Consider the following 18,785-nt stretch of genomic DNA (forward strand, 5'->3'; position numbering starts at 1 on the left):
GACAAGTGATTTTCTATTTCATAAAATGCTCACAATGTGAATATTCTTGAAGACTTACTTTCAATAATGTAATAAAATAGCCTTACCTATAAATTGTGACATAAGTCAGTATTATAAGAGTAATTCTGCACATTATAAATAATCAAATGTGGAACATCCCACATAATCAAATTTCACTTGCATTCTTAGAATTTTATCTATTAACGATGCAAGAGTAAATAAATTATAAGGAACCACAATGCTAAATGTTCTCAAATAACTTTCATTTTTCTGAAGAATTAACTATCCTCCCTCCAATATTCTCAGAGGTACTCAAATAATTCTTTCAACATTTAAAAATACTGAGATACAACTGACATTTAATATTGTATTCCAAATAACTCTTAGTTTAAAAAAGCCTACTTAGGAAATAAATAGTACTCACATCAGTTTGTAGAAGCTTATTATCTAATGTTAAGAGGGTATGAAAATTGTTCATCCAAGTTTCCATATTATCTTCAAAAAACTCAGGGAGATCCTAAAGAATAAATGGTGACTTGAGACTCTGGGTTGAAATAATTATATTTCAGTAAGTTTTCCCCGCAACGGCAAATGTTTTCCACATGCCTATAGATTCAAGTCCACATTTCTCAGCTGTGTCAACCAATATCTACTTTGACAAGAATTCGCTGCCCCAGCTGGGTCTGGCAGCTGAGTAAACTATTCTGACTGTCTCCGTAAGCTTTCAATCACAAATGATGCCGCCTGTTTCCTGTCCCAATGTAAATCTACTTATTCCTTTAAGGTCAAGCTAAGGCTAAAGACTTTCCTTACACAACACAGTGCTTACCAATACATTTCTTTTCCTTTCTGAATTACTGCAATTTTTTTTTAAGATGACCACTAAGTCAGGCTTCCTGGCTGATAGTTACTGATTTCCTATGGCACAGAACTGCCCTCTTAATGAGGAATAATCCCCCAAGGGTAAAGATTATGCCTCCTTCCTACTTAGGCTTCCGTGACTAACAAATTATTAAGCACCTCATTCTACCCGACTTCTAGGAAGCAGAATTCAAAGGTGTTAAAAAAAAAAACAAACAAACCAAAAACCCAGTGATATCCTTTAAGAATTTCTCAAACTGCTGTCCAGCTGGACACGGATGAAGGTATGCCATTTTGGGCTATTTGTCTCCTATTCATTCTATCTATTCTCTTCAGGAACGCTGTCCCTACCACTGTGAGAGAGTAATGTTGGGAGGATCAAGTCTGGTACTTGGCTCTGGCTAAAGTCAACGAAAAGGTCACATCCTTCCTCTTAAATCTCAGTATAGGAATCTGTACCAGTAAGACTTCCTTCTTGTCCTGAAACCCCAACTCTTATTTAAAGTAATGACGCAAGGACAGAAACAAAGACTGGAGCCACTACCTCACTAGCAACAGAGTGACCAGGCATTTTCTACTCGAAGATTGTAGCTGTGTTTCCTATGAAACACAGAGGTTCCGGTTCTTACACTTTCCCAAGCCTGCTTCTTCACTGTTTTGTCTCCCAGATAAGCTTTCATTAAAAGCTATAAGCTTTTTTTGGTATTACCTACCTAGAGGCCTCTAATCAAAACATGGTTCCCCCAGCGTAAACACCCACTTAAACGAACTAGAGGAAGGCTTGGAAATGTGCTGTGTCTTCAGTAAAACAGAATATAGGATGACACTCCAACAGTCATTTAGGATGTGGGGTTTCCCTAACTTACCAGACTAAGAGAATGCTACTTTTCTATATATCCACCCACTAGCATGTCTAGGAACTACTATAAAATAGAACACAGTTTGTAGTTAAAAGTGGAGGGAATGAGAAAACAAAACAACTAATACTTATTCTTTGGGCGGGAGGTGAAATCAGTGCTAGCAAAGAAGTCTTTATCAAGTGAAAAACTTTACATTTGACATCAAAGAATAAGAACCAAAACCAAGAAATAAAACAAAACTTACCTGAAAGTTTAAACTGTAGAACAATTTTGAGATTAGGATCAGGGAAGAAAATAGAATCCTCAGAGCAGAGGCATCATTTGCATGGGTGCTGCAGAGTTCAATAGTGGCCTTGGAAAAGAATTTAGGAAGATGGCTTTAGTGTATCATAAACCTTAGTGAAAAAGCCTTGTACTATGCTGAACCCCTTGGCCAACTCAATATTTATATATCTTCTCCAAAATTTGGCTTTTAAATAGTAGTGTGCACTCATTTAAGATTTTTGAAAAATACTTTAAAGGATATATTTTTAAACTGTCCATAATAACACTACTGCAAAGTCCAATGTTAATATTTTGGACTAGATCCTTCTATTCTCCTCTGTGTATATATGTAACTATTAAATGTCTTCATATGTGTTCATTAAATAATTTCCTGCAACCTGGCCTTTAGGTTGTTTGCAACTATTTGTTATTCTAACTGCAATAAACAAGTTTATCTACAAAACTTTGTGCACATACTTCTAGTTTTCTGAGTTTGAGATTCTAGAACTATTACCAATGCAGAATGGTATGCTGTGAGTAAGGGTTTTGGAAGCCAGACAGATCTAGATACAACCCAGACTCTTACTGACAATGAGCATGACTCTGAGTTATTTCAGAGCCCCCATCTCCTTATCTGTAATTAAGCATAATACCTATCTAATATATATCAAATGCGAAGATATACATAAAAGGTCTTGGTAATTTGTGCATGTCTATTATGTAAAACATACACAACAAATGTTGCTAACTATATCCTGGAGTCAGGAAATACGAATCTTATGGTTTTCTCACTGAAGTGTCAAACTCCAGAAAGCTAGTACCATTTATAATCTGACGGGGAGGACACGAGTGTTCATTTCAGTGCACTCTGGCTAAAAGATGCCCCCCACCAGTTCTACCTGTTCCTGGCTAAAACTTTTAACGTCACTGAAAAGAAATAAAAAATCTCTGCCAATCCAACAGGTGAAAAAAATGATCACATTTGTCCAATTTTATTTTTGAAAATAAGAATGTACCATCAGTAAGATATCCTAACCATGAAAAATTCTGTGCATACTCTATAATTTAGAAGCTGTGACAATCACACAACCTTTCCTTTTTGAAAACAGGAAATGAGCAGCTTTTCTTGAGTTAGAAAAACTACTGAGGCATGGTTCTTTTTATTGTTTGTGAGACTAAACACTCCTCCTTCCTTATCGGGGGGAAAAAAAAAGGTTGACATTACTTCTTTTTCAATCTTAAAGGATTCTCAGAAAGATGAAGAACATGTTTAGGGAAGTTGCTTATGTACTATACAATGGTGTATATAAATTAAATTTCATAAACAGTAAAATCAAAATATAGACCTATTCCTTTAGAGATACACAAATACTTGAGTGAAATACTATGATGCCTGGAATTTGCTTTTAACTATTCATACAAAATCAAAAAGATAAAACAAAGTAAAAAGAAACAAAATGCTAGCAACTTGTTAAACCTGTGCAGTCAATACACAGGAATTCACTATACCATCTTCTCTATTTAGATATAGGTTTGAAAATTTTCAAAAGAAATGTTGCTCTAAACCATGACCTATCAAATAAGCTTTCAAAGCAATCTCTTAAAATGTATACAAATATTAAAGTGCTCTAAAATGTTAACTAAAAAATACCACCAAAATGTTATTGTATACCTTAAATAGATTCGTCAAAGGCAAAGCAAAGGCATCCAGAACAAGTTTAATTTCAGTCCATAACTCGTTTGACTTAAATTCATGGCGATATCTAAAAAATCAATGTAAAATAGGTAAATCCACAAATTTTTGTTAACTGACTTTAGGTTTTCAAGGCTAGATTAGACAAAAATCTATGGCTAGACAGCTTTCTGAAATAAAAAGGGAATTCAAGCACAGTTTATCAAGACCAGGTATTTTGCAAGTAATAGGGCAACATGAAATTAAAACCCTACACTTAGTAAGAAATAAACATGATAATGAATTGAGAGGCTTCTGTTCTTATTCTAGAATTATCAAAAAGAATGACAACAGTCACAAAAATACACACAAGGAAAAACACCTGAAAAAAATATTTTTAAAATACCAATTTACACATCAATACCTTTTAAATAAAGAATGTGCTGTACGAAGGACCCCGTTAATAACATGGAAATCTCCACTCTGAAAGCGATTCACCATTTCCGTCAACAAGTCAGGCCATTTCTGAGGGAAATCTTCTCTGCCAATAATGCTAATAGCATCACTTAACTGGGGGCAGGAAAGAGACTCATTAGATGAAACCTCTACAAACAAGCCCCCTAACAAGCAGGGCCTCACATACCTGCTTCTGAATTTGCTCCGGGCTGCTAAGCATCAAGTGCACTATGTTAGCTTTAATGGCTACTCTGTCGGCTTCACAAATTTTATTTGGTTCATCTTCAACCTAAAAGCAAAACATTAATGAGCAAGTAACATAAATTCATAGCCATGACTGTATGCATTTGTAGATAAAACAGAACCATTTCTTATTTCCTGGTTTCCTAAGAAAAACAGAAGACAGGGCCTTTCTTCTGTATGAACGGGTCACAGATTTCTTTAATAATCAGCTTCTCTGACTCTCTGATGTTAATTGAGAATCTCAGTTCTATATGATAATTAACCAAAATGTGGTTAAAATCTTCATAGATATATGCTACTCAGCCCATATTCATCCTCAATTTGATCATTACCTTAAGTTAAAGAAAGGTCTAGTCAGTGAAAACTTCTTGACCATTACCAGTTCAAATGCAACCAGGACTACATCACCCAAAGAGATTCTGAGTCTCACTAGTTTTATAAATCAAGACAGAGGGGGCTTGAATGTCTACACGTAGACGCATGGATTTTTAAACATTCTAAAATTCACCAACTCATTTCTTCACTACATGTGAGAACACTTGACTACACAAGTTTAAGAACAGTTTTTACTATTTTTAAATTCTTCTATGGAATGAAGAAAAGAGACTCAGTGAATAAGCAGATGTCAAGTTGATTTTTTAGAAAAACTGACCATTTCTGTCAACTTTAATATCCTTCTAAATGTGATTATTACTAAAAACATTCCCTTTTTCTTTATCCTAACCCAGGTTTACCTCAGCCGTGCCATTACTGACATTTTGGGTCAGATAAATCCTGGTTGTGGGGGTCTTTCTTGTGCATTGTAGGATGGTTACCAGTATCCTTGGCTTCTTCCCACGAGTTGTCAGAAACACCCCCCATCCTCCGTGACAACCAAAAAATCTCTAAATATCCCCAGATGGGCAAAACCACCCCCAATTTTAGAATCTCTGTCAAAAGCTAAGCTAGGGAAAATACCCATTTCTGTTTCTCAATGTATAATTTTATACTGATCATTAAACTTATAGCACAGTAAGATTCACCTTGGAGTGGTGGCAGTTTAGTCACGAAGTAATGTCTGACTCTTTGTGACCCCATGGATTGTAGCCAGCCAGGCTCCTGTCCATGGGATTTCCCAGGCAAGAATACTGCAATGGGCTGCCATTTCCTTCTCCAGGGGATCTTTCTGATCCAGGGATCGAACCCACATCTCCTGCTCAGCAGGCAGATTCTTTACCACTGAGCCACTTGGAAAGCCCCCATTAAACTTGCAGCATATTAAGATTCACCTTATAATTAGAAAATATTTCCATATCCAAGACAGAGGACAAATCCCTTACCAAAAACTTCAAGTGCATTATACATATTATATATATATATATATATATATTTAAAATGTGGTTTTTCCAGCTTTATGTAATTTTTCTTTGTCCACAATAGAAACTGCTTCAATTATTCATTTAGACTGTGTAACTTTCCACATAATGTCTCTTCAGCAGAGAGCTAAAGTTAAATTTCAACCATGGGACTTCCCTCTCGGTCCAGTAGTTAAGACTCCATGCTCGCAATACAGGAGGCACGGGTTTGATCCCTAAGATCCCACATGCTACAGGGCGCGACCAAACAAAAAAACAAACCAAAACAACAACAACAGAACACAAATTGGAGGTTAAAGCAAAGTCTCACTCTCTCGAGCAGCCCAGGTTATGAAGCTGACTCAATATGAGTTTAAATAAAACGGGAACTCTCTGTGAGCAAAGACAGTTTTAAAAATATCTTTCTTCCCAAATGGCATACTCCTTTACCTACTGCATTATCAAGGACCTCCAACAAAATATTGCAAAGGAGTGGCGAGAGTGGCCTTGTTTTGCACCTGACCTTAGTGGGAAGGTTTCAAGTTTCTCACCATTATGTATATTAGTTATAGCTTTTTCACAGTCTTTATCATGCTGAGAAAGACCCCACTATTTCAAATTTACTGTTTTTAACCATGAACAGATGTTGGACTTTGACATAGGCTTTTTCTGCACCTATTGAAATAATAATATGACTTACGTTTTCTCAGCCTATAGGTTTTTGAATGCTGAAAACAGCCATGCATATTTGGGATAAATCTCACTTGGTTATGGTATTTTTATACTTTTTGTATGTTTTTGGGTTTGACTTTTTAATATTTGGTGAGGAGGGTCCTGTTTTTTATCTTTAATCTGTGTCCGAATCACTCAGGAACACTGCACATATAAATCTTTTAAACATGCAGGGTCTTAAACTAGGCACTCATAAAATACTTACAATTCTCCAATTTCTTTTAATATAGTTCTTGAATGTTACAGAGGCACACACTTTAATAACATTATCCTGGGACTTTTCTAATAATGTTAACAGCAACAATGGGTAGTTCTGATTTCCTTCTACAGATTCAAGAAACTTCTCAGCTGGAAAACAATACCCATGTTAGAAGATATGTTATTAAAACCAAATCTTAAGACTGTATGTATATGTGAACTATGTATATTTCTGACTGAAGCATCAACAAATGGAAAGATTAGGATTGTACATGATGTTACATTAAATTTACATAGTATCTCAGTTTTCAGATCACTTTACCATCCATTAACTCATCTCACAAACCTATGAAGTGGCCTGATCAGATGATCACCTCATGTGAAGGAGAATCTGCTTTTCAGAGACAGTAAGTGACCTTAGGGCAAAAAAGTCATATACCCTGTCTTGTTCCAGAAGGATTATTATGAGTACTATTAGTAATGGTAGTAACATTTCTTTTATAGGACTGTGACTAAGATTAAATTTGTTGATTCATTTTAATGTATATTATTATTAACCATATGGGTCTGATGTTTGACTCCCATCTGTTACGTTGTCACTACTGCCCAGAGAAGTAGGTAGTATTACCCTCACTTTAAGGACAAGGCCACTGAGGTTAAGTAAGCTTGTCAAAGATCACGCAGCTAGCGGATTTCATCACTGAAAAAGTTTTAGTCCAGTCCTTATTCTATCCTACTAGCTCTGAGTATTCCTTTCAAACTAAACATTTCTAATATCAGCAATAACCTTATACAAAGATTTTACTCGTATATTTTAAACTCATACTACAGTTAGGGATAATAAATCTCCTGGGTTACAGATCAGACCATGATGATTTATAGCACTTCCAATTTTTCCCTATCTTAAGCTTCTTAAGGCAGCATCCAGTCCAAGGTTTCAATATTTACTGAAAAGGTCAGCGGTTAGCATCTATTATTCTACAATTTAGTATGATTTAACACCTTCTTTCCAAATTAAGTCCCGAGTTTAACTTCCACCCTCAAACCCTCCCTGCTTTGTGTCTACCATGTGTTTCTTGAAAGATAAAGAATGCTGAACTGAAAAAAATTTTTCAAGAGGGGACACACTATGGTTTACATGGTTTTATAGAAAGCTTTGGTTGCTTCAATATTTGGTTGGTCAATATTTCATATCCGGCAATCCCTGTGAAATGTATGGTTGCAACTCTTATCAGAACATCAATTTATTCCTACATTTTGTCCTGGATTCATAAAACAACAGCACCTCCACCTTACAAAGACACAGTTATTAAAAATAATTTTCATTAAACAGTGTTGGCAGAGGCTTTCTGGGGAAGTCTTAGAACCATTAATTTCCTTTTATCCAAGAATAAATTACTTCTTTAAGCACTGACAGGAAAATCACAATTTTCCCTCACAGAAATCACAAAAGCCTTTCTAGACTAGGATGGATGCATTAACATGTAAATAATAAACAAATAATTCTATTTACTATATATAATATACAACATATTATATACAACATGTATAATATACAACAATATAATATATACTATATATAATATACAACACATATGTGCACACATTCATCTGGGTCTTCATGGAATGCTTCCAAAATCCTCTTTATGAGAATGCACATCAGTAAATTCTGAAGAAGTAGATTAAGAGCATTTCTGGTTAATATGGCTTACAACAAGGATCATCAGCGTACTACCCACAAGACACATGTGGCCCCCAGAAGTAGTTTGTTGGTTTGCGTGTTATTTCAAAAGTTTTTGATGTTAATCACTATCATTTAAAAATGAGAACGCTTCATATAAGTATCCTTATTTTTCAAGCAAAGCTGGAAATCTGATCTTGCAAGACTGGTTTGAATCCCCCCGAGTTAGATGGTTCCAAATATTAATAATATCTGTCCCTTAACCAAGGCAGTTAACCCCGCAGCCTGCCCCCTCACCCCCGGCTTTTACCTTCATGTGCAACTCCTACAGGCATTCAAGTTTGCAATTTTAAGCTTACACTAAATCTCTAATGAAAATTGGTCAAATCTGGGAGGAGGAGAAGGGGAGGAACCCTAGGTCTTAAAATATTAATTAAATCCAACATGGGGATTACCTAGTTTCACTCACTTAATCACTTTTAAGGCAGTTAACTCTTACCTCTATGCTCTGATTATTGTATCTCTAAAACAGGAAGGTGTAGGGATTTTCAGGAAGGTCAATGAACAAAGCACCCTAAACTTACTAGTCCTTTTTATTCCAAAAGGGATAAAAGTTATTTTACTCAAGAAACAAAAACACAACAAACAAAGAAGGAAAAAACCCACTGCCATATGTTATAAATGAAAAATAAACTATACCTAAGAATTCAAGTGTTAATCTCTTTTTAAAATTTTACAAACAGATTGCACAAAGGTTTCTCTCACCTGTCCTTTAAGAATAAATCAACCACAAGAGAGTATTTATTCACTTTACCTGGACGCCTGATGGCAGGATCAGGATCAAGAGTCTTCTTTAAATATTCTGTTAGTGTTTGCAAATTTGCATCACTGAGCTCCATTGCCATTGAGCCTAAAACAAAAATGAGGTTTGAGTAATTGATCACATGAGGACACAGGGATGTACAGAAGAGAATCATTTTACATTTTGGATGTCCCCCTCTCTGAAAGTCATCTACTTGATATGCTCTGGGTATCACCTATAAGCTTTATTCTTAGCCAAGACAAGGTTCCAGAAGACGGGCTTTTTTGAATCAGTGATGAGACAATTTTGAGATACAGAAGAAAAAACATATCACAAACTAAAGGTTAAAAATATGAATTATTAGATTTTTTAAAAAACCCACAATAAAATAAGGATCCCATTGAGTTCTGAGATTAAAGAAACTAGAGTAAATTCTTTTGTGTACAACATGCAGCCATAGGTATTGACAACACACTATATACTGAGAATTTGCACCTGGGAAGATAATTTTGGGTTCCTAAGATGACAGCTGCAGTTGTAATTAAAAAGCAACTTTCCACACAAAAGCTAAGTCAAAGCAAAAATAAACAAGCAGAATGACATCAAACTAAAAATGTCTGCGCAGCAAAGCAAACCATCAACAAAATGAAAAGGCAACATACTAAATAGGAGAAAATATTCGCAAATCGTATCTGATAAAGAATTAATATCCAAAACATAAAAAAAAAAAAAAACAAACTCATACAACTCAGAAAAAAAGAGTCCAGCTGAAAAATGGGCAGAGGAACTAAACAGACATTTTCCCAAAGACAATATGAAAAGGTGCTCAACATCACTAAACACAAGGGAATGCAAATCAAAACCACAATGAGATTATCACCCCGTACCTGTTAGAACGACTATAATAAAAAAGACAAGAAATAACAGGCATTTGGCGAGCATGGGGAGAAAAGGAAACCCTGGTACCTGTTGGTGGGAATGTAAACTGGTACAACCACTCTGGAAGTAAGTATGGAGGTTCCTCAAAAAATTAAAAACAGAATTACCACATGCTCCAGCTATTCCACTTCTAGGTATTTATCTGAAAGAAATGAAAATTCTAACTAGAAGAGATACTTGTACTCCCACTGTCTGCTGTTCACTGCAGCGCTATTAACAACAGTCAACACATGGAAGCAACCTAAGCATCCATCGATGGATAATGCAACGTAGTATACACACAGAATGGAGGATTATCCAGCCACACACAAAAAGGGAAACCCCTGCCATTTGTGACAACATAGATGGATCCTAAGGGCAGTATACCAAGTGAAATAAATGATACATAAATACCACAGACTAGAGATCTCTTCGGAGAAGGCAATGGCACCCCACTCCAGTACTCTTGCCTGGAAAATCCTATGGACGGAGGAGCCTGGTGGGCTACAGTCCATGGGGTCGCTAAGAGTCAGACACGACTGAGCGACTTCACTTTCAGTCTTCGCTTTCATGCATTGGAGAAGGAAATGGCAACCCACTCCAGTGTTCTTGCCTGGAGAATCCCAGGGACAGGGAAGCCTGGTTGGGAGGCTGTCTATGGGGTTGCACAGAGTCGGACACGACTGAAGCAACTTAGCAGCAGCAGAGATCTCTTCAAGAAAATCAGAGATACCAAGGGACCATTTCATGCCAAGACGGGCACAATAAAAGACAGAAACGGTATGGACCTAACAGAAGCAGAAAGTATTAAGAACAGGTGACAAGAATACACAAAAGAAGTGTACAGAAAAGATCTTCATGACCCAGATAATCACGATGGTGTGATCACTCACCTAGAGCCAGACATCCTGGAGGGGCCTTAGGAAGCAAAAATACTACAAACAAAACTAGTGGAGGTGATGGAATTCCAGTTGAGCTATTTCAAATCCTAAAAGATGATGCTGTGAAAGTGCTGCACTCAATATGCCAGCAAATTTGGAAAATTCAGCAGTGGCCACAGGACTGGAAAAGGTCAGTTTTCATTCCAATCCCAAAGAAAGGCAATGCCAAAGAACGTTCAAACTACCACACAATTGCACTCATCTCACGCGCTAGCAAAATAATGCTCAACATTCTCCAAGCCAGGCTTCAATAGAATATGAACCATCAACTTCCAGATGTTCAAGCTGGATTTAGAAAAGGCAGAGGAACCAGAGATCAAATTGCCAACATCCGCTGGATCATCAAAAAAGCAAAAGAGTTCCAGAGAAACATCTACTTCTGCTTTATTGACTATGCCAAAGGCTCTGACTGTGTGGATCACAACAAACTGTGGAAAATTCTTCAAAAGATAGGAATACCAGACCACCTGACCTGCCTCTTGAGAAATCTGTATGCAGGTCAAGAAGCAAAAGTTAGAACTGGACATGGAACAACAGACTGGTTCCAAATCAGGAAAGGAGTTATGTCAAGGCTGTATATTGTCACCCTGCTTATTTAACTTATATGCAGAGTACATCATGTAAAATGCTGGGCTGGATGAAGCACACACTAAAATCAAGATTGCCAGGAGAAGTATCAATAACCTCAAATACGCAGATGACACCACCTTTATGGCAGAAAGCAAAGAAGAACTAAAGAACCTCTTAGTGAAAGTCAAAGAGAAGAGTGAAAAAGCTGGCTTAAAACACAACATTCAGAAAACTAAGATCATGGCATCTGGTCCATCACTTCATGGCAAATAGATGGGGAAACAGTGGAAACAGTGACAGAGTTTATTTTTGTGGGCTCCTAAATCACTGCAGCCATTAAATTAAAAGATGCTTGCTTCTTGGAAGAAAAGCTATGACCAACCTAGACAGCATATTAAAGAGCAGAGACATTACTTTACCAACAAAGGTCTATCAAGTCAAAGCTATGGTTTTTCCAGTAGTCATGTATGGATGTGAGAGTTGGACTATAAAGAAAGCTGAGCACTGAAGAACTGATGTTTTTGAACTGTGGTGTTGGAGAAGACTCTTGAGAGTCCCTTGGACTGCAAGGAGATTCAACTAGTCCATCCTAAAGGAAATCAGTCCTGAATATCCATTGGAAGGAGTGATGTTGAAGCTGAAACTCCAATACTTTGGCCACCTGATGCGAAGAACTTGACTCACTGGAAAAGACCCTGATGCTAGCAAAGACTGAAGGCAGAAGAGGATGGCAGAGGATGAGATGGTTGGATGGCATCACTGACGCGATAGACATGAGTTTGAGTAAGCTCCAGGAGTTAGTGATGGACAGGGAAGCCCGGCATGCTACAGTCCATGGGGTCACAAAGAGTTAAGACAGGACTGAACTGAAATACCACATGATCATGTTTCTATGTGGAATCTTAAAAACAAAAATTCATAGATAAAAAGAGCAGATTAGGGAACTTCCTCAGTGGTCCAGTGACTAAGACTCTGCCTACCAATGCAGGGGGCATGGCTTCTATCTGTCCCACATACTGGGGTATGCGGCAAAACAATAACAAAAAAAACAGATTGGTGGGCATGGCAAAACAACAACAAACAGATTGGTTAAAAAAAACAAACAGATTGGTGGTTGACTGCATGGCAGGGGCAAATGGATGAAGGTGGGTAGAAAGGTACAAATCTCTAGTTACAAAATAAATATATAAATCAGGAGGATGTAATGTCCGACACAGAGACTCCAGTTAATAGCAGCGTGCTGTATATTTGAAAGTTATTAGGACAGTAAATCCTAAAAGTTCAGAACAAAAAAGACAAATATATTTGTAATTATGTGTGATGATGAACGTTAATTAACTAGGTTTATTGTGATCATTTCACAATATATACACCATTATGTTGTGCACCTGAAATTAATGTTACATCTTAATTATATCTCAATAAAAAGCAACTTTTCAAATATTTAAAGCTTAAAACTAAATATAAATCACAGAATATGCTATGACTGACCAAAAAAATCCACATCTAATATATTACAAATGATTAATAGGCTTTATAAAGGGCTACAGCTAATGCTGAGGTTGTGAAGAGTACTCCTCCACAGCCAGAAACCACAGCCTTCTAAGGAGACCAATCTTTGAAGCTATCTGTATTCTCCTCAACACGCTCGTTTTTACCACAAGGGAAGCCAACATGATGGCTGATTTGGTAGACTCCACCACTTATATATATTACTTCCTTTGATACAGGGCAAACTACTCTATGGAGTTCCACTCAACCACACACACAATTCACTGAGAAGCAACTCTTCCTGTTTTTTACACCAAAGGTTTGGAAAATGCTATGCATCATATTCACCCTCTTTTGGAGATGCGCTTTAAAAGCTTCAAGAACCCAGAGCCTGGCCACAGAACCATTTTATTATGGAACACAGGCCGGAAAGCAGTGATTTAATCAATTTATTTCCCATTCTTTTTTCTGTGTTGAAATGCTGAATCTGTTATGAAAACATGAAAGTTTGCTGTTGCCAAGGAAAACCGTTTACACCAGTATATATGAAATAAAAAAAAAAAGTCTTTACTACATGCAAATTATTCTACCTTTTGGGATTTACACAAGGCAGCATGTGTGTTTGGGGGATTACAGAAGGTAACTGAACCTATTTTGTTGAGTTTAAATTTTAAATACACTCCTTAATAAATTTGCATTTTACTAACTTTCTTCATGACAGAGTCCCATGCAAGCTGGCACCTGTCAACCTTATCTCTGACCTTCTTGCTGTCCAGCCACCAAAGCCTTCTTTCTGTTCCTCAAACCAGACAAGAGTTCTCCCTGACTGTAATAACCCTTCCTTCTAATTTGACATCAGGCATCATCCAGCCCACTGTCAACTCCTCAAAAAAGCCTTCCACAATCATCATCCACCTCATCCCTATTGCACTGTTCACAGCACTTATTCTCATCTGAGGTATCTTTGACTTGTCATCTCTTATTTGTAAGCTCCCTGGGGCAGGGACTTTGTAGGTCTTGCTCACCTCTGTAGCCCAGGACCTTCAACATTGCCTGGCACACAGTATTCACTAAGCATTTGCCGCATGAACTAATGGATAAGCTAATATGTCAGTCAAGCGGCTAAAACATGGATCCAGTCTGGATTGGAGACTATCCTCTGAGCATCAGTTATTAGCAAGCATGACATAATGTAGGAACTCAATTATATCTGTCAGATAAATAGTGACCAACATACTGACATAATTGGTTTCTGTTCATTCAAAAATGCTTCAAAGAAGATGGGAGTTTGAACTTTATCCTGTATATTGTTCATACTTGCCAGTGCTTATTTCGGGGGTCAGGACTCACTGTCTCCTCCACCTAGACGGCTCTGCCCCTGGAGAGCTTTGTAGTTCACTCCCTGCTTCATTCAGGTCTCTTTTCAAATGTCACTTCTGTTTTGAGCTGCTGTCCTGGACCATCCTATCTAAAACAGCACCCAGCTCAGTCACTCTCCATTCTCTGGTTCTGCTTTTCCAATTTTATCAGGCCTATAAACTGCTTTCTTGTTTACTATGCTTTCCCCTCCATTAGACTGTCAGCAACATGGGAGCAAGGACTTTGTGTTTTGTTCACTGCACTCTCCCTCGATTCTTAAAACAGTGAAGAGCACCTACTGTGTATTTGTGCCCTATTTTCAAAAGCTACATACCCTTTATTGATCTTTTTTCCCCCATCAAAAAGCAGTCATGCTTCGCATTTATTCAGTCAATTGCCTGTGAGACAGAAGGGCTGGAGCCAACCGACTCTAGGAGACACGAAAGTGACCCCCACAAAACGGTGAAGCTGAAGGGCCAGGTTAAAAAAGTGTATGGCGGGAAACTGTGTGTGTGTGTGCAGTGGTGGTGGTGCTGGTGGAGGAATATAAGCACGCATGCTACAACCCCCAAAAGTTAAAATACTTTATAAATCTTATATTTTTAATGTTAAGGGACTAAACGTTTGTCCAAAAATCCCTTTTCTGTCTCCTCAGTGACAGTGTCTATAAACCCAAATTGTAAGCTTAAGTCCTGATTTGTGAAAATATGACACATCAGGTAATTTTAGAGAATACTCCAGAGGCAGCAAGATTAAGGTCTAGTTATCTTTATTTGCCAGAGGTGGAGGTACACTGACATTCTGAAATATGTGCAATATATAAATGTAAAAAGCATTACTGACTTTAAAGACAAACTAGAAATGAAAAAATTCACTCTTTTGCCTTTAAATGAAGGCTGATACTTTACTTCTCCATTGAGCTATTTTTGGAAATCTCTACCCAAAAATACATGAAAAATATGTACCACAATGGGCTTCCCTGGTGGCTCAGCTGGTAAAGAATCTGCCTGCAATGCAGGAGACCTGGGTTCGATCCCTGGGTTGAGAAGATCCCCTGAAGAAGGGAACAGCTACCCACTCCAGTACTCTGGCCTGGAGAATTCCATGGACTCTACAGTCCATGGGGTTGCAAAGAGTTGGACACAAATGAGTGACTTTTGCTTTATGTACCACAATAAATCAATTATGCCAGACTTTTTGTTGAAAGACTGGCTGGACCTAAGTCTAGCCTCTTCTCAAAGGTCCTCAATTACAGATGAAGACATTTGGAATAAAAGCTTTGCTTTCCAAGGCCACCACACAGAAATGTGTGACGTAAGTTGACCCAAGATGTATGCCTTTTCCTTAAGATATTTCCTCTGCATTAGAGAACCACTCCAGAGGCCCTACATCTGGGGGAAGGGAGAGAGATCCAATAAATGAAAACCATCTGGCACATACACATTAAGAACACACTGCAGCACCTCAGTCCACCTTCTGCTTTCTCATCACAGGAACGTACCACTGAAATGCAGAGCCAAACTTTTTACATTGTCTACAAAGCCCAATGTGATCTGACCTCCAGACACCTGTTCCTTCACATACTACTCTGTGAAAGCTAGATTTTCCTCGAACCCTTTGTACTTTCTATTCGCTCTGCCTGGAATGTTCTGTTCCCTCATCTTTCCATAGCTGGTCTCAGCTCAAATGCCACCTCCTCAGAGAAGTCGCCTTCATCTGTCATTTGTCTGGAATTATTTAAGCCATTTATTTGTAACCTTGTCTCTTTCCCCCTCTAGAATATAGGCTCCCCAAGGGAAGGAACTCTGTCCATTTTGTTTGAGACAAAAGAAGATAAATTTCACTGTATTCAAAGAGATTAAGTGGATTAAATGAAGTTATTTACCAAGTTATTAAATGAATAAAGGAACAAATTAATACCAAAGGTACAGCACTGCCCCCAAACCTATCTAATACTGTACAGAAAATGGTTCTCCTCTATCCTAGCTCTCATAGCAAAAATCAAAGTAAACAGAGGGGAATAAAGAATTCCCCTGCACTGGTGTAAAGAAATGAAAGATATAGGGTCTTAAGAAGTAAGAGGCTGGGTAGATCCAGTCCCACGAATTATGTGAAAAATGCAGACACACAAAAAAGGGCCAAAATCTTCACTGTGGTGGTCCAAGAGGAGGCGAAAAAGAGCACTGGCAGGATCCAAAAGTAAAAAGTCCCTTTTCATGCATGACTCTTCCGAGGAATAATACTTGTGCATCTACCATGTGGCAAGCACTGGCCATCTGCTTACAGCAGCAACAAGACAGGTAAGGTATCAGCCTTTGAAATTTGAAAAAGACAATAACCAAGTAAACTATTAGTGATTCTAGAACATGATAAAAAAAACTATGAAGTAAATAAAACTAGAGTGATATGATCAGTTGAAAGAGATCCTTTGAAAGGTTGGTCAAAAAGAGGCGTAACGTAAGTGAAACCTGAAGGACAGGGAACCAGCCTTGCAAAGATCTGCTGTTGGCATGTCCAAGCAAACGAAAGGCGCGTCCGAACGCTTTCTGGAGGACATGCGCTCGGAACACGTAATAAAAAGAAAACGTAAGCAGCGTGGCTACAGTGGTCAAGGAGAAGAGGTGGGTGGGAGAGGTGGACAACGGTCACCCCAGATGGGGCTTGGTAAACCAGGGTAGTAACTCAGGGGATCCGCAGCCACTTTATGAGGTAAATGTTTTCAACCCCGCTTTTCCAGATGAGGAAGTGGAGACTCGGAGAGATGAAGTGACCAGCCCTAAGGAGGGGTTAAATCTGAAAACGAATCCAGGCCTTCTCGTTCCTAAGCTGAATCCCAAAGCTCCGAACATTGTAGGTGTTCCCTCAAGAGGTGGACCCTGGTAACCCGACAGGTGCACGGACCTCCTCGGGGACACAGACCAGTCTAACCCTCACGAGCAACTCAGCAAAGTGAGATCACCGGGCCCGTTTCACAGCCGCGGAGACCAAAGCCCTCGGCGGTGTGGCGCTCCGCCACCACCGCCGCCGCCCTAACGGGAAAGGGAGGCCCAGGATAGCAGCGGCGGGCGGGGCGGCGGCTCGTACGCCCGCTCCGCAGCCGGCCAGGCCCCGCAGCCGCACTCGCCTCACGATGCGGGCGGCCGGGTGCGCCGAGAACGGACGCACGGGTGCGACCAATGAGAGCAGGCCGCCCCGAGAGCGCGGCCAATCAGCGCGGCGCTAAGGAGGAAGAGGCGGGCGCTCGCGCCGCACGGGCCAGGCCTAGCCCGGGCCGCCCTCGCTCCTCACAGGCCCGGGCGGGGGTGGGGTTGCTTACCCGAGCCTGCACCTCAGACCTGGGATGCCGCCAGGACAGGCGAGACGCGAAAGCGAAGCCCCTGCCCCCGGACGCTTCCGCAGACATGGGCCAATGTTCCGCTCTCGCCCGGAGGTGCGGTCCTGGCTTCCCAACGTTCGGAAGCGCAAGGAGCGCTTCCACCCTCCCCCAGCCGGGTCCCGAGAAGCCCCGACACTAGGCCGTGCAGGCCTGCGCCTCACCTCGTGGGGACGCGGGAACGGAGAAGGGAAGCCCAGTCACGGACCGTAGCCGGCACTCTCCACTCCTACCGCCACTCCACACCTCACATTCAAACCCCGGCAAAATGGCGCGGCAGGGAGGCTGCGGCCGGGGCGCATGCGTACAAGGGGCCGAGTAAGGGGCGGGGCCAAGGGCGCTCGGCTCCACCCAGATTCCAATCACCAATCACGGCCCCGCTCTGAGGGGGCTGACGTCATGCGCGGCAATGGTCTTTGACCGCGCTAGTGGGCATCCCTCTCGCGGTTCTGAGAAGGGCACACATGAGGCGCGTGTCCGCTGAATTGTGCCCTCTTTTGATGTCAGGGCTAGAGTCAGGCATCTAGTGGGTCTTATACAACTATCGAAGGAACTGTCCAAAGTCATGGCCAAAGCATCTCCGATAGAAGAGAACTTTTCTGCCCCTCGTGGAGCTTGTTTTAAAGAGAGGAAAGGAATAAACAAGATCTTTTCAGATTTGATAAGTGACGTAGATTGTCAAGGGGATGGCCAGAGGAGATCTCTAAACAAGTGACCTGAAGTTCAACAAGAAGACAGCTATGGATTAGCCTGCAGAGCTTTCCAGGAAGAGGGGATGCTAATAGCAAAGGCTCTGAGACAGGACCCGGCTACACTGGGGCTTAAAAAATAAAGTGGAGCATGACAGGAGGAGTTAGATCTGCAGGGGCCAGATGATGTAGGCCTATATTGCATGGAACATACACTAAAACAAAACAAAAACTGTCTATCTGAAATTCACATAGAACCAGGTGTCCAATATTTTATTTGGTGGTCCTATCTCCATTATATTTTCTTCACAGCATTTATCACTCCTTGCAATTAATTGTCT

The 18,785-nt window shown here is 39.8% G+C and overlaps 1 protein-coding gene across 3 annotated transcripts in view; it reads right to left on the reverse strand.

Annotated features, from left to right (window-relative positions):
- CSE1L (chromosome segregation 1 like) overlaps positions 1–18,025 on the reverse strand; it is a 35,019-nt gene extending 16,994 nt beyond the window's left edge. For 2 of the 3 annotated variants that reach the window (XR_015138926.1, XM_086331452.1), the window contains exons 1-8: positions 17,920–18,025; positions 9,116–9,211; positions 6,628–6,770; positions 4,301–4,402; positions 4,082–4,227; positions 3,658–3,748; positions 1,966–2,073; positions 425–517 (exon numbers count right to left, since the gene is read on the reverse strand). Coding sequence is in view for 2 of the 3 variants with exons in the window: in XM_086331452.1 (XP_086187578.1) it covers positions 425–517; positions 1,966–2,073; positions 3,658–3,748; positions 4,082–4,227; positions 4,301–4,402; positions 6,628–6,770; positions 9,116–9,206 (774 nt within the window). In the remaining variant the exon portion in view is untranslated. Of the gene's footprint in view, positions 1–424; positions 518–1,965; positions 2,074–3,657; positions 3,749–4,081; positions 4,228–4,300; positions 4,403–6,627; positions 6,771–9,115; positions 9,212–10,069; positions 10,188–17,919 lie in introns of those variants that run through there. The other variant, XM_086331453.1, reaches the window with a different exon arrangement.
- Positions 18,026–18,785: the final 760 nt, after the last annotated feature.

The sequence above is a fragment of the Bos grunniens genome, chromosome 13 (assembly GCF_055505025.1).
Source record: "Bos grunniens cultivar Pamir isolate PY7600 chromosome 13, Bosgru_T2T1.0, whole genome shotgun sequence".
NCBI lineage: Eukaryota > Metazoa > Chordata > Mammalia > Artiodactyla > Bovidae > Bos > Bos grunniens.